We start from the raw sequence: 25,899 nt of genomic DNA, 5'->3' as shown, positions 1-25,899 counted from the left end.
GCTTCCTACACAGATTAGCCATGTGCGTGTAAGAAATAACACCAGAAAAAGGCCCTCTAACAAAGAAATCCCGCCTCAGGAACCCAGCGTGGTGGCAGCTGCTGCTTTCGGTTTCCATTCATAATGAAAGCAGCCTTCAGGAGCCTCCGACCCTTTCTTTCCACACGTGGTGTTTCATGCCCGCGAAGCTGCCTCACCCACCCTACGCTGTTCCCCTTGGCACACAACTGTGACCCCTCCCCAGCCGTTTGGGTTCAGTGCTGAGGTAAGGAATAGCGCAGCAGTTAGCAAAGTGGGAGTGTGAATATGCCCTCGGCTCTGAGGAGAAGCACAGGAAAAAGGATGTATAATGGGTTCATTAAGTAACACGCAGAGCTGCCTCTTGGCAGCAGAAGATATAACTTGGCCTGGATAAAGACAATGAATGTAACTTGTCAGGAAACTGACAGTTAACTAGGGGGAAGTCATGCCTAACACTGAGAGCAAAGAGCAGGTGAAAAATCTGGCATTCTGGCTTCCCTCATGTTTAACAGTTTTTGAAAAGTCCTTACCTGCAGTGCTGTGAGAGCTGCCTTCATTAGCAATTGCTTTTTTAATTTCTGCATATAGGAGAATGCAAACCTAATCCTGTAAGGATGCTACCTGGCCTCACATCTCTCCAGGAAAAGTATTCTTGGAGGAGATTCCCTTTAAGAATTCAAGCAGGGCCTGAGTGCATCTTCCTCCGTTAAATCCTAAGCAGCATCAGCAACAGAGCTCTTACCAGAGAAAAGGATCCTACAGGTGGTCATGGGTGAAAGCAACAGTGCTGGCATGTGGCTGCTTGACTGCATCACAGCTGGCGTCATCCTCCCAGAGAGCCGGAGGGAGGGAGGGGGCCTTCTGCTTCATTTTATATACTATTTGAGAGAAGGGATGAAGCGTTGCCTCCTTCCTTAGCCTGCACCCTCTTATACAGCACTCAAAATAAGGAAAGAAAAAAAAAAACCTGTCCAAGCCAAGCTCTGGAAAAAGTACGATTTTTCCCTTGGCATCTTTGCAACAGTGTAAATGCCTGCGGACAGCCAGGGAGTAGATAAACGAGTATTTCCAAAAAGTGGTGCTTTTCTGAATGTCTCAGACACAGGAATCACATGGTTTCCTGGAAGCAAAAGATAAGATCACATCTCCTTTTTATTGTTAAAATTTTCTATACAAATATATAAAATAAACTCTATTACTCAGATACCAGAAACAACAAAACGCAGATTTCTCGAAAGAAATATATACACTTTGGGCAGCAGGATGAGAGTGTATGCATTTTGCCTACTTGGGGCTAGCAGTGCTGACTTCCCAAGATCAAACTGAAGTTTGAGAAAACAGAAACTTCTCTTGGAACTCCTTGAAATTTACAAAAGTTGCCAGATACGTTGGTGTCGCTTTTTTCCCCTGCTAATTCCCAGCATGAAGCCACCAGTGGGTTGGCCAACACATGACTCAAACCTGAATCAGAATTGGTCTTCGTTTTGCAGAATCCCAGGAACTTTAAAAAGCACTCCGTGACCAGCCCCTTCCCGATTAAACACCCTTCGCGTGCTCTGTGTAGCAAAACAAAGGCGGAAAGTGGTACCGTGACTCGGCATGTTGGGAAGAAGAGCGAGCATGACAGGAAGCCTGTGTTAAATACAAAGCAAGCATTGCTTTAAGCAAAACTATGTTAAACCTGTAGGGCTGTATTAAATAAGAAATAGTTTAAGTAGAACTACGTTAAACCCATAGAGCTATACAAAATGCAAAGTTAAATTTATGGGGCAGGGATGCAAGCGGTTTTAAGCGGGACGCGAGGAGATTTCGGCCAAGCAGCGCAAGGTCGGGACCCACCCGAGTTCCAGAACAATCCTGCCAGCAGCGAGGCCCGAAGGCCCGGGACTGCTTTACCCCCAAGCTGAGGTACCTCCGGAGAAGGCTGTGCCGGCGGGAGAGGAGCTCCGCTCGGGGAGATCCCCCGGCACCGGCCGCCCTTGGGGTCGGTTTCGCGGCCCCCTGAGGAGGCGCGGCGGCGGTGCGGCGGCAGCCGTACCCCGTACGGGGCCGGGGAAGCAGGCGCCCCTCCCCCAGCTGCTGCCGCCGCCGCGCGCGGGCCGTTACCGCCGGGCCGTTAGCCCGCGCGGCCATTGGCCCCGCCGGGCGGCGCGTGCCGCGCTTTCCCGCCCGTCCCGCCGAGGGGGCGCGGCTTAGCACCGCTCAAATAGTGGGGGCAGGCGGGCAGGGAGCGGTAGGCGCCGCGCTGCCGAGCCGAGCCCCGCCGCCGCCCGAGTGAGTACCGCCCGCGCCTGCCCGGCGGCGGGAGCGGCTCGGCAGGGACGCGGCCCTCCGGGGAGGGGGCTCCGCGGGCTCCCCGGCCTCCCCGGCTGCCGTCCGCGGCCCCACCTGCCCCTTCCTTTCGCCTCCGCGGGGCGAAGGGAGGGAGCCCGGCGCTGCGAGCGCCTCCGCCAGCCCGCCCGGGCTTGGGGGGGGGGGGGTGGGGCGAGGGTCGCGGCGTTCCCCCGGCGGTCCGGGCCCACCCCGATCCCCCCCTGGGAGGTGGGCGCCGCGCACCCCGGGAAGGGTCGCCGGCGGTGGCGGGGAGCTGGGCGGGTGTCGGGCCTGCCGCGGCGGGGCGAGGCCGCTGGCTCCCGGGCGGTGGGGCAGCCCGCGCCCCGGCGGCGCCGCCGCCTCGGGGAGCCCCAGGGCCTGAGCGGCCGGTTGCCGCTCGTAACCCTCGGTCCGCCACGGGAGGTGACCGGTCAGCGACGCTGGGGAGCCGCGCGGGGTTTCTGCTTTCTCTTTGTGGCGCTGGAAACTCTTGCACCTCCCCGCAGTGCCCCCGTTTCCTTTTTGCCTGCTGAATCCGACCTTGCTCTTCAGCCGCTCGGTTGTTTTTTTTCTCCTAGCTTCCTGCTCGCTCTCTAGCTCTGTCTCGGTGCGCGCTCCCTGTGCTCTGCCGGTCGCTGTCCCGCTCTCCCGTGTCGTGATGGAGCCTCCGCTCTGCTCCTCGCTCTGGCCCGCCTTCTGCTTTCCCTCGCCGTAATCGAGTCCCTCTCTGCCCCCTTTGCGCTGTGTCTGTTGCAGACCGTCCTCCCTCCTTCACCTTAGGCGATATCTCGTAAGCCGCAAAAAGCTTTCTCTTGCCTCGTCCTACTTGGTAAAGTCCCGACATCTCGCCCGCAGTCTCTGGTGGGAGTTTTCAGAGTGGAGGGGTATTTGCTGGGCAGGGGGGAGTAAGGAGTTAATCCTGTAGCAGCAACTCCAGAGGGACCCATGCTTGCCTCAGCTTTCCAGCAACAGAGGGATGTGGGAGTGGCAGCTACAGCGAGAAAGTAAGGCGAGAAAGGGTTTCTAATAATAGTGCTATAATTTGTAGGAAAACCTCGTGATTGATACAGATGAGTCAATTCAGTGTGTACTTTTCTCCAGTCTCCTTACCTTCCACAGAGCTGTAGGTGCCTGTGGCGGCCTGTTGAGGTGGTGAGCGCCTTGGCTGCCTCTTTGTTTCCCGGGAGCAGCGCTCACGTTCCTGCAACCCCACAACAACGTTCAGTGCAGGGTCACTGCCTGAAGGCTGGGGCGGGAAGCTGGGCAGCGTGTGAAGTGGAAAGGAACCGAGTGAGCAGGTCCCATTCCTTAGAAAGGTGTTTCTCTAATGCATGCGGTCAGATGATGGTCTCTGTACCTTGGAGTGACAGTGGCTCTGAAACTGGTGGGTTTGGGAGGCTTCTTGTCTTTTTTTTTTTTAGAGCACAATATTTTCTAGCTTTAAAAAAATAAGGTATGGGGCCTTAGAGTTATATAGATCACTAAAGTCTTAGTCTAGAAAGTCTATGCTTATTTCAGGAGAAGTTGGCAACTCTTCGTGTTGCTTGTGGTGTCTGGGCCAAAATCTTGTTGTGGGATACTTGTTTTGTTATCTTTTCAAAATGGTTAAAATGTTTGGTGGAGGAAGGAGCAAGGTGGTTCCCCAACAGGAAATTATTTTTAAGGTTTTTGTTTTGGTTAGGGTTTTTTTGGTAAAGGACTTTTTGCAAAAGCCCACTTGTGGGGAAGACTGATTGGTGTTCTGTTGTAACTTTTTGTCACTAATCAGACTGAAACTCTGTTTTCACCTGCCTGTGAAAGTGTAACATCTTCAAAGTTATTAATTAAAAAGGGGGTTTTTTTGTGCTTTTTTTTTCTCTCCTTGGCAACTTCTTCACATAACAAGTTTAATGCTCTTCAGGGTCTTCTTTAGGGTAAAGCTTTGCAACACTTACTCCTTGTGATCTCCTCTGTGCCATTGGTGTTACACAAAAACACTGGGGGAATGCATTGTATAAAAAGAACCATTCTAGCACTTTGTTATTTGCTTGCATTTCTCCAACCTATCTCTTCCTGTTTTCCTGTCTTCTGGGTCTCTTGTCTGTCATTACAAGTAACTGACTGGCAGGGTTTAGGGACCAGCTGAGGCAAAAAACTTCCATTGTGTAAGTGCAGAGCATAACATCTAATTGGAAGTCTTCTGGACAGGCTGCCCTGTACTAAGAAAGGTTGGCGTGAAAAACTCCCCATCTTATGTGGCTGCTCCTTCTTGTTTGTGTTTGGTGACATCTGCTGAATTTAGGAAGAAAAAATAAGACTGATTTTTGGTTAGGTGGTTTTGTTGTGTTCCTGCCCTCCCAACCAGATTAGGCCAGCTGGTGCTAGTACAGCTGAGATGGTGAGCTCAGCTTGGTTTCTCGCTATGTACTGTTAGCAGAACGGTGTGCTACACTCCACCAGTGCTGCCTGTGCCAACCTGGAATCTCTGCTCTTGGGAATTAGGTGTACCTGTACCCAGGACCAGGACACTACACCTTTGGATAATGCAAGGGCTTTGTAAAGGTGCTCAGTGTGCCCTTTTATTTCTGTTAGCTCCCAAAACAGTAAGAGCTGTGATATATGATTAGGGAAGGCTGGTGTGTGTGTGTATCCACTGCGTGCTCTCACCTGGTGTCAGTTATGCCATGTTGTTTCTGTGTATTGTGTTTTTCCTGTGTAACAGGATGACAGAAGTCATCCACGCTCAGTGAGTCTGAGAAGCTGGCAGATCAAACAGATATTTTTTTCTGTAACAGAATAAGAATGTTTAATCTGGAAGCAGGCAGGCATATACATCTAGTGACTGCCACCTTTGGAGACCTTCCTGGAGCGCTCTGATGCTTAGAAGTTATTGCTTCCCTTATGTGCCATCAAACAGGGGAGTAGGGATGTAATAACTACTAACAGGTTTATATGCTTGGTGCAAAGACTGCTGGTGTAACTGTGGAAGAGCAGCTATGAGGTGTTGGCTCCTTGATAAAGCAGCTCCCATGGCTGCTGAGTATGAACTAATGAACAGTAGGAGGTAGGGGAATCAGCCTGGTCTACGGTTTTCTGTGCTGGTGGGAATTGAGTGCAGATAAGCAGGTTTAATTTCCACCACTTAGAAGTTCCTCGGCTAGTGAAAGAGCAGAATTTACCAGCAAACCTGATATTTCTTTGCGAAGCGCCTTCCTCTGGTTTTCTCTTAGCATGCTGTGGCTTTTTGTCTGTCAGATTACAAAGTTTTTGGGGCTGTAATTATCTTCATATCTGTGTGCTGTGCAAAGCCAAGTACATGCAAATCTTTTTAATTAGGGAGTTGAACTCATGGCTTGACCAAAGGTGCAAAACTCCTACTTGAAGTTTGATCCCCGGTTTTGGATGGCTTATCTTGGGGTTGGAGGGGGTTGCAGGGGTTCAGCTTTAATTAAAACTCATCAGTAATGATTACAGAATGTGTGTAGTTGATCCCTTCCCCAGAGATTTTACAAATCTGATTTTTTTTTTTTTGACCCAGAGCAGAGAAGGATAGGGAAAAGGAGGGGTAAAATGTAAAAAGAAATGTTGAGTCACACAGAGTGTCCAGTCTCATTCTTTAGGTTTGAAAGCAATCTGTTAAGCTTCTGTGATTGCCTTGATTTGTACTAGATGTCTGTAGTGAACCATGTCCTGACATCCTGCTGTTATACCTCAACTATCTTGGGAAGTGAACAGGATTTTAGCTGCCAGTGGTGTGCATTAGACACCTCCTTATACCTGGATAAGATGGCATGCATTGCTTCCTGCATGATATTTGAAGCAGTTGCTCAAGTGCAGAGCATAGTGGTGTGTTGACGTCTCTTTCGCACCCTTCTTTGCAACAGCTGCTCTAAGAATCCTTCAGTCCTATCCCCTTCAGTAGCCCCCTGGCTTAGAGTGTTGTTAGCACTGCCTTGGGCACCTAGTAATTTCTGTTCTTGACCCCATCTGCTGGCTTTCCTGTCTCTTTGCACCACTATGGCACTGCATGGTGGTGTCAGAGTGCTTCCTGGCCATGGTGGGTTGTGTTTGGACTGTCCTTACCAGTGAACATGAGAAAACATGAGGCTGTACACTTCAATACATCCTCAGAATGCTGCCCTTTTTCATAAGAGGGGACAGTGTCATTGTGGCTTTAAACTCATCTTACCCCAATATTTTGCTCACCACTTTCCTTTAAAATCTCAGAGCTTTTATTCAGCTTCACTGAAGGTCTCAGCAGGGGAACTGGACTCTGTGTGCAGTCATTGCACACATGGATGTTGAATTTTTGTTTAAGTGTCCGCGAACCTGCTGTATTTCCTGATAAAATGCCGTGACCTTCGGTCAGTTCCTAGTATGCTCTTGCTGTGGTTCATGGTGAATGGGCAATGCCCAGGTCTCTCTACTGTATTGGGTATTTCTTTCATCTTTAAAGAACAAAACATGTTCCTTGGTCAGTGTAACTCCTGATAGTTTGGTGTAACTGTTTTTACACCCTTAGATTAACCATACAAAACAAATCCACTTAGATCGGCTAGTTGCTGTATTTTGGTTTTACATTCACTTCCTAGGATTCAACATTAATCTGTACTTCCTCCTAAACTAAAATTGAAAATGAAATGGTTTGCATTATTTCATGCATGGTCATGTGTTTTCTCCTAGTTAAAATTGACACTTTTTCACCATGCTTTTAGACCTGCAGCTAGAGAGCCTGGAGCAGTGTTGACTGGAAGATTGATGCAGTGTGCTGAGGCATCTTGATGCAGCGTGCTGAGGCACCTCGTGTAACTGCCTAGGTTTGCCCCTCGGTGGTAGGAAATGTGTGCTCCTGGAGGCAACTGTTCTGCAGTTCTGCTGTCACAGTTTCCAAATGGCTTCTGCTGTGTTTCTTTGAAAGAGAATATTTTCTTAGCTGTGTATTGTTGTGTTAAAGGTGTTTAAAAGAGATGATACTTTCTTTTATACTCACAATATTTATCACGCACTGCTGTCAAAAGGCTTTGATCAGGGCTATGAATGCTGTTTTGAGTTACCATCGTTTGGCTGCCTGGTTTGATGTACAACTTCCTCTTCGAGGTTGTTGAGGATCTCTGGGCTCCTGTCTAAAGAGATTCCTTCAAAATGATATTGATTTTTCACTGGCTTTATCAGTTTAACTGTCAATGTAACTGTCACGATGGGAGTAGGAGGTTGCAATGCAACGTGGTGGAAGAGAATTCTCCTAAGGGTCAGTGTGTTCAGTGTAATCAAAGGATCAGTGTCAGGCTTTCCTTCTAGGGATTGTCTCTTTGGCTGTCTGTACTGGTACATAGTTGTTTCATAAAAGTAAGGAATATAAGAGATGTTTAGAGCTATGATACACTTGATGTTTAGGAGGAAGGAAGCCTATTTAAAATTCATTGTCATGTTTTGGAGAAGCTGTCAAATATTGAGACAGGGTTGTGTAGGCTTTCAGAGCAGATAAGCATGCAGCTGTGAAGATGTGTGTTTGTACCCCTTCTTCCATAAATGCTTTAAGCTTTTTCTTTTTAGTGAATGTTCTGAGTCTGATAAGGTGAACAGGCTTCACTAAAATCGTTCTGGGGAGTACCAGCTGTAAAAATCCTCCCGAAAGTAAATTGTCCTATTCACTGAGCTGTTGCTTAGTAGCTCCATGAGTGCAATCCTGGCTGTTGCATCAGCATACTTGTTTTAACTAAGCAGGGAGCTTTGATCAGGTTCTCTTACGATATATTGTTCCTTGGACATGTATTCTCAAATGACCCATGCTGATCCTGTATTTAAACTTTCACATTGTGAGCATCTTTATAGTTTCTGGTTTGTTTTGTTTTATTTTGGTTTGGTTTTTTTCAGAAAGCAGTGCAGATATTCCTGGTACTTATGAGTCTGGAAGAAGAGTTCTTGTCTAGTCATATGGCCTGAAGGTAACCAAAGGCAGAGAGAGTGCTACTGTTAGTGGCCACCTGTGTCCATATAGCCATCTTTTTGATTTTTTTTAATTATTTTTTTATCAGTTTCCTACTTTGCTTACCTAACTTGCCAGTCAAGCAAAGGAAAGACAGATTTACATTCCTCTTTATTGTTAGTGTCAGCTGTGAAATGCATCTAAGTTGCAATGAAGCAGCATTCCTGATTTTCTGACTGATGGATGTTCTGTGTTCCTGCTGGCACATAACAGTAGTACACGTGTTAAAACTGAAATAAGGAGGATATTCTTGTCCTCTAGATGGCATGACACTTATTGTATCCAGTCCCACTTTCTGAGGTCTTTTGGTTGGCAGTTCTTGTCAGAGCCTGTCCAAGTGGCACCTGCATCTGTCAGAGGCACTATAGCCAAATGGTAAGAGAGACTGTCCTCTCTGCTGCAGGGACTGAGCACTTTGTTGCTGCTCAACTGTAAAAGCATGCCAGAGTGCAAGTGTCCAGTGCTGATGCCCTAGTAGGGGCATCTTCTAAATCTGGAAGCAAATCTTGCATTTCTCTGACTTTACACTGTCACTTGCACATCAGCGGTGATGGCTGAAGTTTGTTCCAGTGCCCACCACTTACTAATGTTACTGAGGAGCTCCCTGCTCTCAGCCTCTTTGTCCTTCCTTTGTAATGTCAAAAGACTGGAACTGTGATTCCTCAGCCTTTCCTGTTTTCTGATCATTTCCAAGAGGCAAACAGTAAGAACGGCTTGAATATGCCCTGTGACGTTATTGCAAGGTTGTGTTGCAGCTGCTGGGCTGATGTAGTTGGACTTGTGAACACAAAGCTAACCCTGTAAAGACCAGCAGTCTTGTGAGGGTGGCAGTGCCTTTTCATTGGGGTTTGCTTTGCTTCCTCCTGCCAGGTCCTTAGGAAAGGTAGAAGTATTTTCTTAACATTTATGAGGAGGTGAAATGCAGGGCGGGCTTACCTGACTGGAGTTCCTTTGCTCAACACCACAGGGGAATAACTAAGCTCAGTCCTGGATCTAAAAAACCACTTGCACTGTGGCAGTCAAGATCCAAATCTTGCCCCTTCCTCTTTGGTGTGGCCATGGCCAAAATATGGAGATGTGCTAATTCCATTTGGGTCCAGCTCTAGTTAGCGGAATCCAAATCTCAGCTCCAAGCTTTGGGGCAGTTTTTGCTGCAGACTTTCTGCTGACTCAATTTCAGCCCAGCTGTATCTGTAGGCTGGCTTCTGAAGAACACTGAACAGTGTCATCATGCTGCCTCCATCACTGATCTGATATAGAAACCACAGTAATCAAAAGTTCCTGCCTACATTATTATTTTTTTTAGGAGAATTAGTAATATGGCAGTGTTCCTTCTTACTCATTGATGTGCTGCATAGCAGCTGGGCAAGAGCATTTTGAGCCAAATGAAAATAAAAGTTGATGAGGATGTTGGATGGTTTTACTCCTAAGAAATCAAAGTACTGCCCTGATAACTAGAAGATTGCTGCAATTCATGTCATCACGAAGAATAATGTGAAACAGCAGCAGACCTTGGAGAGCCAAAATAAATCTCTAATAAAAAGGCCAGTCAAAACCACCTTCTTAGAATTGTCTCTGATAAGCTTTTCTTTCAAAAAGGAAAATAAAGCCCCAACAAACAATCTGTGCAATGTATTTCTAAGTCAAAATACACAGCTGAGGGTACTTAGTGTCCAGGCTGAGATGTTCACTCTGTACTAAGGCAGCATAAAGAAGCAAAGGTAAAAATGCCCCAGCTAAGGAGGCAGTTGGACAAGCATCCATTGGTGTTGGGTCTTTATGTTCTGTTTAGAGTTTCAGTGCCACTGAATACCGGAAGATAAATATACACTGACACTGTTAGGAGCAGGAAGTATTCAGCGTGTTTCACTGTATTTTTGCATCAATGGTTTTATGAGCAACCTGCTTTTTTTTTTTTTCTTGCTGGAGTAATTAGTAGTGGCATTACTCACATTTTAAAGGAGAATGCAATCTGAAGCTGAAAGGAAGAGAAACAAAAGCTGACAGCCTACAGCAATCGGCAGTCTTGCTTGAAAGTAGCAGGGAGGGTTGGGTTTAAGCAGTCTTGTGGTTCCTGACAAGCAGGGTATCTTTCCTAAAAACCTAGCAAATGAATCACGAGTGACTGGGGGTGGGGTCTGACCTGCGCTGGGCCACAAACCTGCTGGCATCTCAAAGTATTCTGCCCATGGCTTGTCATGTCAGTTTTGCCACTTCCAAAATGAAACTATTGATGTTGTATCCTCCCTCAGAGGTAAATGCATGGAGAACGCCTGTAGTTTGGAAGCCATGTTCCCTGTGGTGGGGAAAGTCCTGAGAAACCCCAAGCCAATGGCTTTGGTACTAACTAGATGGTACCAAACCATCACTTTGGTTTCACAGTAGCATGTGTATGTGCATCCATAGATGCACAAAGGGGCTTGTTCAGCCCATCCTTCACCTGGCTAATATATTGCAATGTCTCTGTTCCCCAACCACCCTGTTTTTATTTCTGAAGCCTAGAATCAAATTCTACTTTAGGAGGACAGTGGGGCTCCGATAAGGCAAAATCTTAGGGCTTCTAAGCACTGTTACAGGCTGGCATATACTTTGCAGGCTGAATAGTGGTGGGGACAGGTTTTCTGTGGTTATGATAACATGCTGTGTATTCATCTCAGCACTGTTTTGCAGATCAACAAGCTATCTTCCCTTTTGCTGTCAGTTTTCTCTCTCTCTCCTTGCAAAGTCTGAAGTGTGCGTGCAGGTGCCATGGGAGTAGTCAGGCTTCTTCCATAGCTAGAGAGATATGAGGAAAAGCTCTGGTATCTGCTGGTAGCTGGGGTGTTTGGTTCCTGTTGGGTTTATGGGCTAGAAATTGAGTGTGGCAGGGTGATGGGGATTCTTTTGGGGACTTCGGGCTGTATGATTGCGGGATTTGCTTACACTGTCATGACTTGAAGTGCCATGGACAGTAGCCTGGCACAGCTTAGAATATCCTCAAATAAGGAACTTCATAAGTCTGTGGTGCTGTTTCTCTTCCTCGCTTTCCGGTAATGGCTGGTTATGTAAAACAGTTGTGCCTGTGGCAAGTTTCCAGGAAGACAGTGAAATTGAGTGGTTATGGCTTGATGATGTGGATTTAAAATGTCAGGTCATATCGAGTGCCTCAGTTTCCCTACCTGTAAAATGATGCCTAGTTCTATAAAGAGCTCTGCAGCTCAACAATGAAGTGTTTGCCTACAAGACAGGTGAGAGCCGCCAGGTCCAGGAAAGGACAAATAAGCACCGTTTCATCTATTCCAATAATGATGTCATCCTGACTGCCAAAAATAAAGTTCTCATCTTTCAGCTGCCAGGCAGAGAAAGCAGTGCACAGGTTGGAACTTTTTTCCTTCTCAATGATTGATGCTTTATTGCAGTTTCTGCTTTGAAGACTTTAATTCACTTCTGACTCAAATGTGAGACATATTAAGTATCTTGACAGCTCACACAACAGGTCCATTGACTGATACTGTGTCTGTCCGTCCAGGTGTGTGTATGGGACATGTCTTGGAATCCAGACAAGTTGTTAAAGGAGTCAGTCCTATGGGCATGTGGCTTTGCTGCTGGAAAGAGTATGTTTTCATAACCAGACAGTGTCTGATACAGCTGAGAGTAGTAACTCACAGGCTGAGCTGTGATGAGTGGTGAAGGGTCTGAGGGAAGGTGATGGTAAGCAGAGGCATTGTTCATGGGGTGGTGTCCTGGTTTCAGCTGGGATAGAGTTAACTGTCTTCCTAGTAGCTGGTACAGTGCTGTGTTTTGAGTTCAGTATGTGAAGAATGTTGATAACACTGATGTTTTCAGTTGTTGCTCAGTAGTGTTTAGACTATAGTCAAGGATTTTTCAGCTTCTCATGCCCAGCCAGGGCACCTGACCCAAACTGGCCAACAGTGTATTCCATACCATGTGACGTCCCATCTAGTTTAGGAACTGGGAAGTGGGGGGCAGGGATTCGCCGCTCAGGGACTGGCTGGGTGTCGGTCGGCGGGTGGCGAGCAATTGCCCTGCGCATCATTTGTACATTTCAATCCTTTTATTACTACTGTTGTCATTTTATTAGTGTTATCATTATCATTATTAGTTTCTTCTTTTCTGTTCTATTAAACCGTTCTTATCTCAACCCAGGAGTTTTACTTCTCCCGATTTTCTCCCCCATCCCGCTGGATGGGGGGGGAGTGAGTGAGCGGCTGCGTGGTGCTTAGTTGCTGGCTGGGGTTAAACCACGACAGGTGGGCTCTTCTCTGAGGTGTCTTGAAGATGTGACAAGTGCGAAGAAGGGGTGAAAGCTGATTTGTAGGGTGGCTTAGCACTGTTGCTGTAGGGATTCTGGGGCCTGCTCCTGTTTATGGCAGCCTTGAGAGCTATTGAGAGTTCCCCCTAACAGGTAACCATATGCTACTGGCTGATTCTTGCTGCTATGCAGGGAGCTGCTGCTGACATGCTTGCAGTGTCTGGAGGTACAGCAGAACCCCACACTGCTTTTAGAGCCGGTGAAACCTTGCATGCTTTGCAGCTCTACCGTTTCCATGTGTAGCTCCCTACCAGGGAAGATAAAATGTGTGCTTGCAGTGTTTACTCTTGAAATACGTAGTATGTGGCAATGGTATGGCAGGGAGGACCTAGTTTGGTCTCTCCTGCACAACTATGGCCAGTGCTGCCTCTTTCGCCAAGATGGCACGGCACCACCAGCAATGGCTTGTTTTGGGGGAAGCATCCACAGAATTCTCTCTTGTGAAAACTGGCATGCGTGGGGGCAGAATGAGGTCTGTCCTTCTGCACTGACAAGTAGCTGGTGGATGTGCTCCTCTGACTGTAACTATGTTTACTTAACATAGGCCTCTCCACAGTCCTGCGTCCCAACACAGTGTTGAGTTGGAATGGACATGCCCCACACTGACTCTTCAGAGCTGATTTAAGGGTCCTAAACTTGTGTTTAAAGTAACCCGTCCATTTTTTTTTTCTAAGAAAGATGGAAGGAACTGATCCAAAAATCTGGTTGTAGTCTTCTCTGTTGAACATTTCAAGGCATCTAGTGGTTTCTTAGAGGCAGTTGTTAACACATGAAGCTCGCTTGTCTAATGAGTGATTTGAAAGTGTGAAAAGGAACAATGTATTAAAATTCATTGGTACTTCAATTTAAAAAAAAAAAAATCATACTCCATAAAATTCATTCCAAGACTTTCAGCTGCCCTAAAGCAGCTTTAACAAATGATCTAGTTTTACTCTGAATCTGAATGCAGATGGTGTTTGTAGCCTTTACATCCATCTTTTCTCATTCTCCAACTAAAGATTATTTTCACACAATATAAGGTAACTTTTTCTATCCACCAGGAAGTGTCTTAATCTGAATCTAAAACTACCAAGATTCCAAAGTCTTAATGATCAAAAACTTCAGGTGGCATCAGCATGATTACATTTGACTGGGGTTTGCTCTGTAGGGGTCCCATTTTTTTTGAGATTCTATTAAGGAATTTGACTTCTCAAGAGGAACTTTGTGACTATCCAAACCTCTTGCATTGATTCAAAGTAATTATCTAAAACTTGAGGTTTCTGGAATTACTAGTTCACTAAAAAAAAAAAAAATTGGCTCTGTATTGTAGTAGTAGGGAGCCATTTTGTGGTGTGAGAGAAATCCTTTTTCCTGTTCTCTGGTGTGTTTTTGACCACCCAAGCAGCACTTTATTAGCTGAGGGCTGGAACCCCTAAGGGACTTTCACTGCCTGGGTGGTGATTCTTTGATTCAGGGAAGTGTTGATGAAGGTATCTTCAAGCTTCTTTGTCTTAATTTTTTTACCATATAAGTACTTTGGAGTATGGTGAGTTTTTTCTTTTTTGTCTGTCTTATCTCTGCTCATGTGCAGGAGTGGACAAACTTGCAGTTTGCAACTGTGATGGGTGACTTTTTTTTTAATTTCTCTATTTCTGTGGACTTGCCCTGAGGAGTGTCTAACTTTACATAGAGCTGAGATGATCCCCTGAGGGGAAGGGAAGAACCCCCATGTATTGTAGGTCTCTTCCCCCTGCACACCCATTAACACCTCCAGGTGCAGCAGGTACCCTGGCAGGGCAGGGGCTGCTCAGCCCCTTTCTGTCTGCATTGAGGCTCTTGTCCAGGTATTTTACTTGCACAGGGCACCCAGGGAGGACCTTTCTGCCATAACCAGCGTATAGGCTTCTGCCTCTTTTTGAAAAGTGTAAGTGCTTTCAAAACACGGTATTTGGGTCTGTAGAGCTGTAGCCAGGCACCTTTCCCGCACGTTTCCAGGAACTGATATGAGGAATGTGCACAGGCAGACAGGTTCAAGCTCCTTTTACAGCTTCTAGTTACCGGTAAGCTGGTGTGGATAACGCACTTGCAGAGCCTTGTGCCAAGCTGCTATGCCCTGCCTTTCCGGGCCTAGCTGTATGGGCATGCCCAGAATAGATCTGGATCTTTTTGTCTGACTTGTATTTTCTGCTTTGGGAGTGGAGCAGTGTGCCTCTTCCTTCCCAGACTGGAGTGGTCTGTGCCTCTTCTTTTAAAGCAGGGAGTGGGAAAAGACAATAGTGTATTTCTTTTTGGTTGCCTCTTTCATGAGTGTTTGGACTGAACCAAATGAGTTTCCTGGCAGTGTGAAATAGTGTGACAAAAGAAGTAAGAAATCTGGGTTTTAAAGTCACATTCTGAGCTTTCCTTGGAAAGATGTGGCAGGTGGCAAACCTCCCAAGGAAGTGTCTTGACTTCTATTTCTACTCCATCCTCTTGCTGTAAGAAAGATTATGTTGGTCCCTCTGCAGACTGATGTTTTATGTAGTTCTGTTTGTTGCCACCTGACTGTGTTCAACTCGCCCTCCAGCAATTTACTGGAATTCTCATCAATGAGAAGTAGGTCATCCTAGCACAGTTTGGCTAGGTTTGAGTGGAAGAGGTTTCACTGTAAAGTTTTTGTGAGTGAGAAATCTCTTTGGTGCTACTCGGCTAGTTTCACCAGCACATCTGGCCGCTTGTGTGCAACTTGCAGCTGTAGTGTCTTGTGTTGCATCACACTTCTGCCAGAACTGCAGGAGAACCTCTGCCTCTCCGTGCATGTAGTGTGGCATGAATGGAAGATGGTGCAGCTTCTTGCACCTTGAAAGATGGGGGGATTTGTTCAGCCTGTACTCATGTTGTGAAGTCAGCTGGCTATTACCAGCCCGAATTAGCCAGCATGGGTTAATTTAACCAGCTGAAGAGTACTGCTGTGGTCTCACATGAAGCTTTTGGCATAGGCTCGAGCTGGGTGGGAATGGCAATACTGGTAGAGCCCAAGAAGGTTGCTGTGATGAATGTAGGTTTCGTGGCAAATGGTATGTGGGCAGCAGAGGCTCAATACTACTTCAGGCTTCCTGTGGTCTAAGCCATGATGGTTCAGAAAGTGGTGTTTAACTCAGCAGGAGCTAGAATCAGGATATCAACTGTTTACTAGTTGTAACATGAGCACCTTGGTTTTGGGCTGAATTACTTTGCATTGAAAATAAATGTTACATATAAAACCAAAATATATGCAAGTGGAGGCTTTGCCTAGCCTACAGAAATGTTGCTGATGTGGTCAAGTCCCGAGGAGTTTGCACAAAGCCAAGGTTCTGCCACAGACTTAATGCTAAATCCCTACCTTCCCCTTAATCTCAGGGATTCTGTGTCAAGTTCTGCAACCTGAATTAACATCTGACTCTCCTCCAGCAAAGTCAAGCCCAGGAGAAGGGTTACCCTGACCTGTTTCAGAGCCCTGTCAGGTCCCAGAGGAAAGGACAGAGAGGACTGCACTCTCCCTAGGCAACAAACTTTTTAGGGTAGAGGTGAGTAGCACCAATAGAGATTTGAATGGAACAGAGAAAAACACAAAGCAGTAAAGGATAAGCCTGTGTTTTAGGAAGCTTATTAGTCTGATGGAACAACTATGTAAAAAAAAAGAGCTCATGGTTAAAAGGCTGCCTGTGGGCTATTGTGCATTTCAGATGTATTTGAGATTGTGTTTTGGTCTTAAGGACTTCTAAGAGCCTTTGAAAAGTTGGGAAATTTGTGGTCTCTCGAAATTATTACTGTGGTTTCCTTCAGAGTTTGAATTAATTTCTGCTTTCACTTCCTCTTTTCCATCAGCACACTTAGTTATTTAAAACACAATTGTGAGGGGTTGTTACTATGAAATAGGATCATTCATCACTAGCCCAGGTCTTTGATGGTTAGCAGGCCATCTGTTTGGGCTCCTTGGTGCTCTCACCCCATTTTTGGTCAGAAGGTACACGTGTAGCAGCCAGCTTATTGCCCTGGGTGAAGAAGGCCTGGTGGGAAGGTAGTGCTCACTTTCAGCCAGGCCCTGCTTATCAAGAGTTGAAGCCAGCTTGCACCAGAGACTTGTGAGCGCAGCTGTGTGACCGTTGCATCTAAGGCAGCAAATGCAAGGTTCGCAAACAGGATTCCTCTCCTGCCTGCCTTGGCGTCCGCTGTGCTGCGCTCACCTTTCTTGCTCTGGGACTTCCTGTACCAGATGTGACTGCTTGGGCTGCTGGTCTGACCTGCCGTCAGCTACGCCTGGCTGGATGTGGAGGAAGCACTGTGCTCCTACCAGCTCCCCTTCCGCAGTGGGTGAGGGAGGCTACCCTCTGCACCGTGCTGTCTGCACTCGCTGTGTGCCTCTTCCCTTGGGCACTGCCCAGCCACAAGGCAGGCCCAGGGCTGCAAGCCCTGGCCACGTACCATGGGGGCAGGGGATCCTGTGACCTAGGTCCTGTTTTCTCCCTTCCTAGCAGGCGTCCCTGGAGGCTTAGTGGGGTTGTGCTCATGTAACTAGAAGCCTTTGGTGGCACTTGGTCCAACCTTCCCCGTCCCTAGATATTTGTTGGGACAGTATTGAAATAAGCCTGAGTATACACATGTATCTCTGCACAGAGGGTGGAGGGAAGGCACACTTGAAGTCCTGCAGATGTCTAGCAATGTCAGCTGGGTGTTTCACTTCAGAATATGCTGCTGTGCACACAGACCCACGCAGCTTACCTGCTCTTAGTAGGTACTCAGGAACTCCTCTGGGCTAACACTGCTTCCCAGTCCAGCCTCTGGCACTATGAAGGGTTGGCCCTCCCTTACCCAGCACCACCTCTTGGCTTTAAAGCCCCATTTGTAGGTTATGTCGCTCCCCTGTCTTCCACGCGTCTGTGGCAGGAAGGTGTTTCATGCCCTTCATTCACCTGAATAGGGCCCTTACTGCTGGGACAGTTGTGGTTTTCTCAGCCTTTTTTTATGACTGCCAGTGTGTGATAGGCAGCCCTCTCCAGAAACACAGATACGCATCACTAGGAAGGTCATTTTCTGTGAGATGTGGCCAGACCTGTGAGCACTGCTGTGAGATGTGGGTTTATGGGAAAGTTTTTTCCTTTCACCCTTTTCTTTCTTACTCTTTTGCAGGGCAAGGACTTCTGGTCTGAAGCAGAGGGTGACAAGAACTGCTCTGTCTCTGAATCTATCATGGAACAGGTTAGATTCAAACATAACTGAAGTCAGTGATTCACAGTGACCAGCGGTTCTCTTGTGCACTTGTTCTGGGATACCTTGAAGGGGATAAGTCTCAAAAAGTGCTGGCTTGTGCCCTTCTCATATTCCCCAGAGCTCCTGCAGGGGCCTTGACACTGACCTGAATACAGACAAGTGGATGGAACCACTTGGTTTGCAAGCTGCTTCCTTGTTACCTCACAGTGTAATACCCCCTTTAAACTGCAGGCTGGAGATGTAGCTATTTAAGAGACTACAATGATTACTGATAAAGCTACAAACTACTAAAACTAATAAATCAATTAATAGACACACCACTGTGATCAATTTATTGCATTGTTTTGTGCAATATTAAACACAGTTATGAAGCTACTATTTATCACACTTAAATCTTAACTACATTGAACGGCTATTGAAATGTCTGACGTGCTCCTTACCCCACCTAGTGTTAGGGTACAATTATAACCTTCTTTGCTCTGCCCTCCCACAAGCCTTTTGAACATAAACCTGATGGCTTGTCCAGTGGGTTGTTCAAGAGGATCGCCACTGGTGCCCCAGTGAGCTTGGGTCACCGGGTGAGCTTCACTACTGTCTGTAAACATCCATGCTCAGATCATGGAAGATGTGCCTTCTGTTGATCTTTGATCGCATACCTTATTTTCCATTTGTTTCCATTTCTGGACTCTCCTTCTTGTTGTCTTTTTTCCTCCTTTTCTCTGCCCAGTCTCCTTTCAAGTAAAGAACCCGTACTTAATTACTTTTTATGCTTTATTTTGTCCCAGTTTTGCTAGTGTTGCCTAGGCAATATGGGTCCTGTATGATATTACTGATATGGTTATGTACACATAGGTGGCCTTGCAAGGTTCCACTCTCCCAAAAGGTACCTCAAACTCCCTTTCAATTATCAACTTCATCCTGGTTGCATATTGATTACCCCGTGCAGTTGGCAAGACAAACCATTCTACTTTAGCCTTGATTCTTCTTCCTAGTTACAAATAAGCCTAAGCATTTTCTTATCTTATAGGCAGACAGTCTGCATACCAGACTAAGGATTTTCTTTCTCACTTTATTTCTGTGCTTACACAACATCCTGCTCTCTTAGCTGCTTAATTAAAATTATTTGACAGTCTCCTGGTTTTCTACAGAGGCCTTAGTTGGTTATGAGGCCCCATGTTCCAGTGGGACCTCTTGCTCACATCAGTCTGCCTCATGGACTTCCTCAACCTAACTAATTTGGGCACCCTGTGCCACCTTGCTTGAAGGTGGCAGGGTGCGTGGCTGTGGAGGCAGCATGTGCCTTTTTACTGCGGGTGAATATGCCAGTGTAGATGATAGCAAGCACCAATGATCTGCCATCTTACTGTCACTATTCTTGTGAGCAGCTGCTTGGCTCTCTACAGGGAGCTGAACAGGTTTATTATGGAGCTAGTTGAGATCCCTTTGAAGAGGGAGAAGAAATGTGAACCTTGGGGTTTTTTGCAGGCTAGTGCTGTTATCTCTGTTTCCCACCTTGTTACTGCTATGCTCTGATTACATTTAAATGGTGAGCTGCTGGCTTCATTATGCACAGGAAGTAGAATGCTCAGTTCCCAAATACAGGGGTAAAAAACTTCCAAACACAGATCTCTGAATAGGGGGAAGTGGGGTGGTTTGTGCTGAGTACACATCTGTTTCAAAAGAGGAGCTCTGATCAGGGTTTCTGTTATTGCCACAGCTGGAAATGTGAGGAGAAGGTGCGCTGACTCTTCCACCACTGATTTGTAAGAACAGAGGCATCTATCATTCAGTCACCATCAGGCAGTTCTGTGTGGGTACGCATCCAGGAGTTAGTATGTATTTGCTGAAGTCTTGTAGACTCCCTGGCTACAGCTATTCAGGATGCCCAAAGGAGGCCAGAGAAATGTGTTCAGGGTTGGAAAACAGCATATGCATAGACCTTTTGAGTGGGACTTTGCCTAGGCATGGGCTTAACAGTGTTTTTTCTTTTGTTTAAGATCAATGGATCTGTCCAGATGGAGCGTGTGCTGCTGTACACCTTCCTGGAGGTGTCCTCTGACTGTAAGTTCAGAGAGCAGCTGCATTCCCTGCAAAGCCAGGGGATTGTGCCTTTCCCAAAAGGCAGCTATGGCTATGATGATGAGGTGGAACTTCAGACTGATGGCAATCGGAGTGGCCACTTGCAGAATGGTGAGCTAGGTGAGTGTTCTTTTCTCCATCCTATATGCCTCTCTGAAGGTGATGTTTTTGTTTCCCCTTTTCCCATCTTTGCTGCTGGTCTGTTTCAGAGGACTAACGTATTCTCCATTGAGAACCTTCACAGTGTGGGTGGAGGTGGTGGCTGGGAGTTTAAAACTTGGGATAAGACAGCTAGTGCTTAGCACTTTATCTCCCTGTGGATTTCTAGAGCAGCTGTCACCCTGGGGTTTGTCTGCAGCACATCAGACAAAGGCCACAAAGCCGGTACTGATGATTGCTGTCCTCAAGGAGTGTGATATTAAGCAGTTAAGTTAGGCCTCACATTGTTCCTCAGGCAGTATCAGTACTTGGGCTAGGATTTTGGAACAACTCTTGTTCTCATACTGTGTGAATCCCTTTCTGCTCTACCAGTGTGGTGGAAACTGTTCCTCAAATAGTTTCTGGTACTGTTCCTGCTTCACTAGCCATCTGCAGGATGGCTGTTGTCCCTTGCCCAGGATGTGTCAGCTGGCACATTGACCTCAACCTGAGCAGGGTGAGGAGGAACTGCTACAGTAAATAGCCCTCCCTCATACAAATCTGCATAGGTCTTGTGCCCCAAGTGACAATGGGAAGCTTTGCCTTAAACTAAAGGAGGGTAGATTCAGACTAGATATAAGGAAGAATTTTTTTTTTTTACGATGAGGGTGGTGAAACACTGGAACAGGTTGCCCAGAGAGGTGGTAGGTGCCCCATCCCTGGAAACATTCAACGTTGGGTTGGACGGGGCTCTGAGCAACCTGATCTAGTGGAAGGTGTCCCTGCTCATGGAAGGTGTTCCCGCTCATTGTAGGGGGGTTGGACTAAATGACCTTTAAAGGTCCCTTCCAACCCAAACTACTCTGTGGTTCTATGAGATGCTGTATTTTAGATGGTGCTTAAGAGACAGGTCCTGACAGTAGTCACTTGAAAAAAATCATGCACACTCTCTCACTTCCCCTCTCTAGGCATGGTGTTGGCTGTAGCTCTCCTGTACAAATTTTAGTTGGAGATGTTCTAACCTCCTCTGTAGTGTTTTTTTGGGCAGGATGAGGCTGCACTTTACCTAAACTACAGATAAAAAACCTGTTTGCACACTGTCTCTGGTAAATGAGTTGAGTGCACACAAGGGAGTTCTAGTGTGTAGAGCTGTCACGAATGCACTATGATTGCAGGTGGGGTGGGAAGGATGTTCTTAATGGAAGTGGGCAAAATGCTATGGGTCAGCTTACCCGCACCAAACCTAGTCTGACTACAGCCTAACTAAATCCTGTGTATGTGTTGGCAGTGTTTGACCCTGAGGTAAATGAAGAAGTTATCCGGATCATTGCTGCTCAGCTTGCTGAGATTGGAGACCAGTTTGATAAAGAAATCAAAGCAAGAGTAGTAAATGATCTAGCGCAGCACTTTCTAAATGAGAATCTGTCTGGAGAGGTGAGTGAAAAGCAACTTGACTAACAGTTTCCCTTTTAAATGTTGTGCATCCTTCCTGCTGTGACTTTCAAGCAGCAAGCTTGCAACTTCTGTACCTTTGCTAGTTTGCTGATTTAATTATTGCCATCTTAAAATTCAGCCCAAACACTTACCTTTGAAGATTTGTTAGAGGTGATGCTATATACTGTGGCAGCTGTTGCCCTGCAAATTGAGTTCCTTGGACTCGTCTCCTTTCTTCAGATGGTGAAATTGAGGTAGTTGTGGAGAAGGACTGACTTTCAGAGGCATTTTGTTGGCCAGATGGCTTATCTTTCAAAATCAACTGTCTGGTTAAGGCTTGGTATTTGTCCTTATGATCTTTGGACTTTGGTGCTAAGTCCTGTATGTCTGCTGCTTGTCACGTGGGTAAAACTTGAGCAGTGTTAGTGCCAGAAGCTTCACTTGTGCTTGTTTACTGAATACTGAAGAGACAGCAAGTAGTGAGACCTCTTTGATGCAGTTGCTCTCCCACCAATAGATGTGATGTAGTCCCTGGTCCAGCATCCAATGTACCTCACTGCTCTGCAAGGGAAGTAGATGTTTGAGGTCCCTTGTGTCAGACACCCCTCTTTTTTTCTTTTTAAGGATTGGATCCACATCTGGATCAAGAGCCACAGTTTGCTTCCACAGAGCCTTTTTGGCATCTTCAAGATAACTGTGGCTTTCTGGCACGTTTGGCTTTCCCTACCTGTGATGAAGTTTCCTATGCTCTACAAGCTAATGCTGTCTTTGAATTGAGGGTCCACCTTCTTGCTGAAAAGGCTGGATTTAATGACTTCAAACAATCTTTTTTGTGGTGTGGGTTTTTTCTACTAGGGTTTATCACCTGCACAGATTCCAACAAAGTCTGAGCATTTCCCACTCCTGCTGTCTTGTTCTCCACCCAGTTAAGTTTCCGGCTTTCAAAGTTATTGTCTAACCTTTCAGTCTTTGATAAGGCTGAGACAAAGCTAACTTCTGACAAGGTGGACCTTGCTTTTTCACATTAATAGTGTAGCATAGTGTGTGCATACGCACATTGTCCCTATTGGGAAACTGAACTTCCACTGATCTTGGGAGCAAGGCAGTGTTTGTTCCATGCTTGGACACTTTCTGTAGCTCCTCCCTGTGTGAAGGCTTTTCTATGAAACTCACTTTGCCTTCTTGCCAGTCCCCACCTAAGCTTGTACCCCTGATCTTCACCATGTTTAAGGTGGGTTGCCCTTTCCTGGGAGCCCCAGGATTCCTGTGCCATTTCAGGACTTGGCAGGCAAGGTGCAAACCCTGGGGAGGAGGGGGGCTGTTGCAGCCTGAGTGTGTAAGGTGCTATCTAAATTTTCTAGTGGTATGTGTGTTATCTCCCTTTCTTTTTGTCTTGGGTGAGCAGCTGAGCTCAGAGATAGTCATCCTTCTTGCTATCCACGGTGTGTAAGAGGCAGGCTGCTGGGCCTGGGAGGAAGGGGAGCGGCATCCTGTGGGGTGTTAGAACAAGCTCATCAGTTACCAGCACAGTGCTGGCAGGCTGTACTGAGACCCCTTTCTCCCACAGCTGTTCCACTGAGATCCTTCTCTTCCTTCCATACAGGAGATAACCCAGCGCATGTCGGAGGCAGTGGAAGGGCTTGCACGAGCCATCCCCTCAGACATGGAACAGGAGAAGGCCATGTTGGTGCTAGCAATGGTCTTAACTAAAAAAATTGCGAATACAATGCCTTCCCTTCTACAACGTGTCTTCAGCACCACTGTGAACTACATTAGCCAGCAGCTTCACAACTACATTGTTAGAATGGTAAGTGCTGTCAAACAGCTCAATGAGAGTCACAGCCAGCCTCTTAGCCTGCCTAGGTTATTCCTGGAGGGGTGGCCTAGCTCTCAGCTGCCCCTGGTCTGCTGGTTTCCCTGTAGTGCTCTGGAGTTTTGGCCAGAGGGGAATGTTACTCCCTGTGGAGCTCTGAAGGTTGGTGTGCTGAGGGAGGGAGGCTTGAGGAGAACATGTCACAGCTTCTGCTTGCCCCATTCTGAGCAGCCAGTGAACAGAGTGCATTTATTCTGTAGGGCAGAGAAAGATGCGATCAATCCTCTCCTCCCTGCAGTCTCTTCAGGGAGCTGTGTTGATAAAACTGGTGTTAATCACGCCCTCAGGGAAGGAAAGCCTGACCTGAGCTCTGATGGCCGTATTTCCCAAATGTCTTGGGCCTGAGGCCTCTGCTCTTGTCTTTCGGGGCTCCCCAGAGCTTGGCAGAACTGGAAGGGGAAAGGAAGTGCCCCTGAGAAACAGCACCAGCAAAGGAACGATGAGAAATGGGCAAATGGGAAATGGAAGCTCCATTCTTGTTCTCTGTTGGTGCTGCAGCATAGGTGGGGAGACTAAACAGGTAGCAGTCAAGCCAGGGTAGAGTCTAGGGCATTTGGCCCCAGCTTCAGTAACCAGCTTGTCAGGGAGGGCAGAGGACGGACACACACACACACACACGGGATGGGGACACACACACACATGGGACTTCTTAAGAATGGGATTTGAGAGCGGTGAGGGCTGTGATCCTGCCACCCCGTGGAGCCGTGGTGACCCAGTTGTGAGGTGCTGCAGGTCTGTGGGACACCCCTGCACTGCAGCCTTGCCACAGGCAGCATTGGCAGCAACCTGCAGAGGGGCCCAGCTCACCCTATGTCACAAAACAAGGCAGCTGCCTCGCATGGCACCCCTGTTCTCTGCCAGGCAGCAAGGCGCAGTGTCACTGCGAAGTGTTGCCCTCCCCTTCACTCAGCTTAGCTCAGGGGTGCCAAGTTATCACAGAAACCGGTCACCAGCTTAAGGGACTGGCCCTCATGCTGCCTTACTGCTACGTGGAGTGCTGCCGCAGCAGGCTAATAGGACAGTGCAGGGAGGGCAGAAGGGCTGCTGGTTGTCCACCCACCCTGGTGGGGTGGCCTTGGCCTTAGGAGGTGGACAGAGCTGGGCCATTCCACGCTGTTCCCCTGGGACCTGTGATGCCAGCTCTCTCCCTGCCATCAGCACAGAAAGGGGCCTGAGGGGTGATGGTGAAGGCCGATGTGCAGCACAGCAGGTGGCAGAGCTGAGGCACGGCTGGTGGCGCTGGGGACACCCAGAAGTGGCCGTTGCCGCTGCTCGCCCTCCCTGGGCGCAGCCAGGCTCCTCGGGCGGGGGGCAGGCAGGCACAGGGCTTGCTGCGGGGGGGGCTCTGCTGCTGTTAACGCTGGTTCTCTTTCTCTCTCTCTAGCTGCGTGAGTGAGCTCTCCAGCCCTCTGTGTGGAGAATGTGGATTCCTGAAGACTTCTCTTGATGTATATGAATCACTTCTTTTGCTCAACTTCTGAGATACAGCTGTGAAAGGGAAGGCAGAGCTTCATAGATAGGCTTTTGTAGACTAGCACAGCAATGACGGTAGTGTGAGCTGCATGCCAGCTCTGCCAGTACCTGTAAGGAGTAGCGCTTGCCCTCTCTCATTTTACAATAGTTTTTTTCTTTTTTTTCCTGTTTTTTTTCTGGTGTTTTTGGTTTTTTTTAATCTTAGCAGTAGCAGACTTTGTGCAGACCCTGGTTTGTGCCTCCAGAGGAAATGCTGTGGGCACAGAGTCTGCCCTCTCAGTATTTTTTTCTAATAAGCTGTAGTGTTTTGCTTTAGTTATGCTCTTCCCAGCCCCGCTCCTTGTGCTGCAGCTGAGCCATGCTGAGTATTAATTGTTCCCAGGAAGGCCTCAGGCTGTAGAATGGGTGGTTGATCAGCACAGATTGCCAAGGGGGGGTGGGAATCGGGTCTATCTTAGAGGGGAGCTGGCAGCAAGAGGGAGCAGCCCTAAAGGAGGTAGGAGTGTTTGGCCAGGGAAGGCTGAAGTAAAGATGCTTCAGTATCAATCACCATAAACCTGTGCTTGCTTGAAAAATCAAACAAGAAATGGTAAAGAAAAGGGCAGGTGTAGGTACAGGCCACATTCTTTCAGGGAACACAACCTGGATATGCTTGAGGAAAAGTATTTAGCTTTAGAGTATCTTGCTATAAAGAGAAAGAAGGTATCAGCCTTGGACCAGGAAGCATACCTGGCATCTCTTATGAGTGTATCGCAGTCACATCTCAGGATCAACAAACTTGGACTTGGGTTGTTTGATACATACCTGTAGTCCTACACAAGGTGGCAAAAGCTTTACTGGTGATCCAGCTGCCTCAGAAGTTTTGAAATGATGTAAATATTTTGTGGAATTTTTTAACTTAAATAAAATTGTCAGTTCTCATGGCAATACAGCTCTTAAGAATTTCAATTTCCACCTGGATTTTTTTGGCCTTGTCGGTAAGTATTCATTGCAGTGCAAGTACTGCATGCTTATGATGCAGCTGGCAGCAATAGAGACATTCTGGTCCTGGCCTTGTGCCTTGCATGAGTAAAACATCTTTTC

The 25,899-nt window shown here is 47.1% G+C and overlaps 1 protein-coding gene across 4 annotated transcripts; it reads left to right on the top strand.

The window, feature by feature from the left end:
- The first annotated feature begins 1,608 nt into the window (after window positions 1-1,608).
- On the top strand, window positions 1,609-25,743 carry BID (BH3 interacting domain death agonist). 4 transcript variants are annotated; one of them, XM_069807734.1, is made up of 6 exons: window positions 1,609-1,669; window positions 17,739-17,807; window positions 19,817-20,018; window positions 21,325-21,470; window positions 23,074-23,277; window positions 24,728-25,743. In XM_069807734.1, the coding sequence occupies exons 2-6, from the start codon at window positions 17,799-17,801 to the stop codon at window positions 24,737-24,739; spliced, it is 573 nt and encodes a 190-aa protein (XP_069663835.1). In that variant the 5' UTR covers window positions 1,609-1,669; window positions 17,739-17,798; the 3' UTR covers window positions 24,740-25,743. The 4 variants fall into 4 exon arrangements, with proteins under 4 accessions (XP_069663835.1, XP_069663839.1, XP_069663837.1 ...); XM_069807738.1 differs by lacking the exon at window positions 1,609-1,669 and adding an exon at window positions 2,275-2,295; XM_069807736.1 differs by lacking the exon at window positions 1,609-1,669 and adding an exon at window positions 2,460-2,562.
- The last annotated feature ends 156 nt before the right edge of the window (window positions 25,744-25,899 follow it).

Source organism: Haliaeetus albicilla, chromosome 19 (genome assembly GCF_947461875.1).
Source record: "Haliaeetus albicilla chromosome 19, bHalAlb1.1, whole genome shotgun sequence".
Lineage (NCBI taxonomy): Eukaryota > Metazoa > Chordata > Aves > Accipitriformes > Accipitridae > Haliaeetus > Haliaeetus albicilla.
Note: the sequence above shows the minus strand (reverse complement) of the source record. Positions and strands in the feature narration are given on the sequence as shown.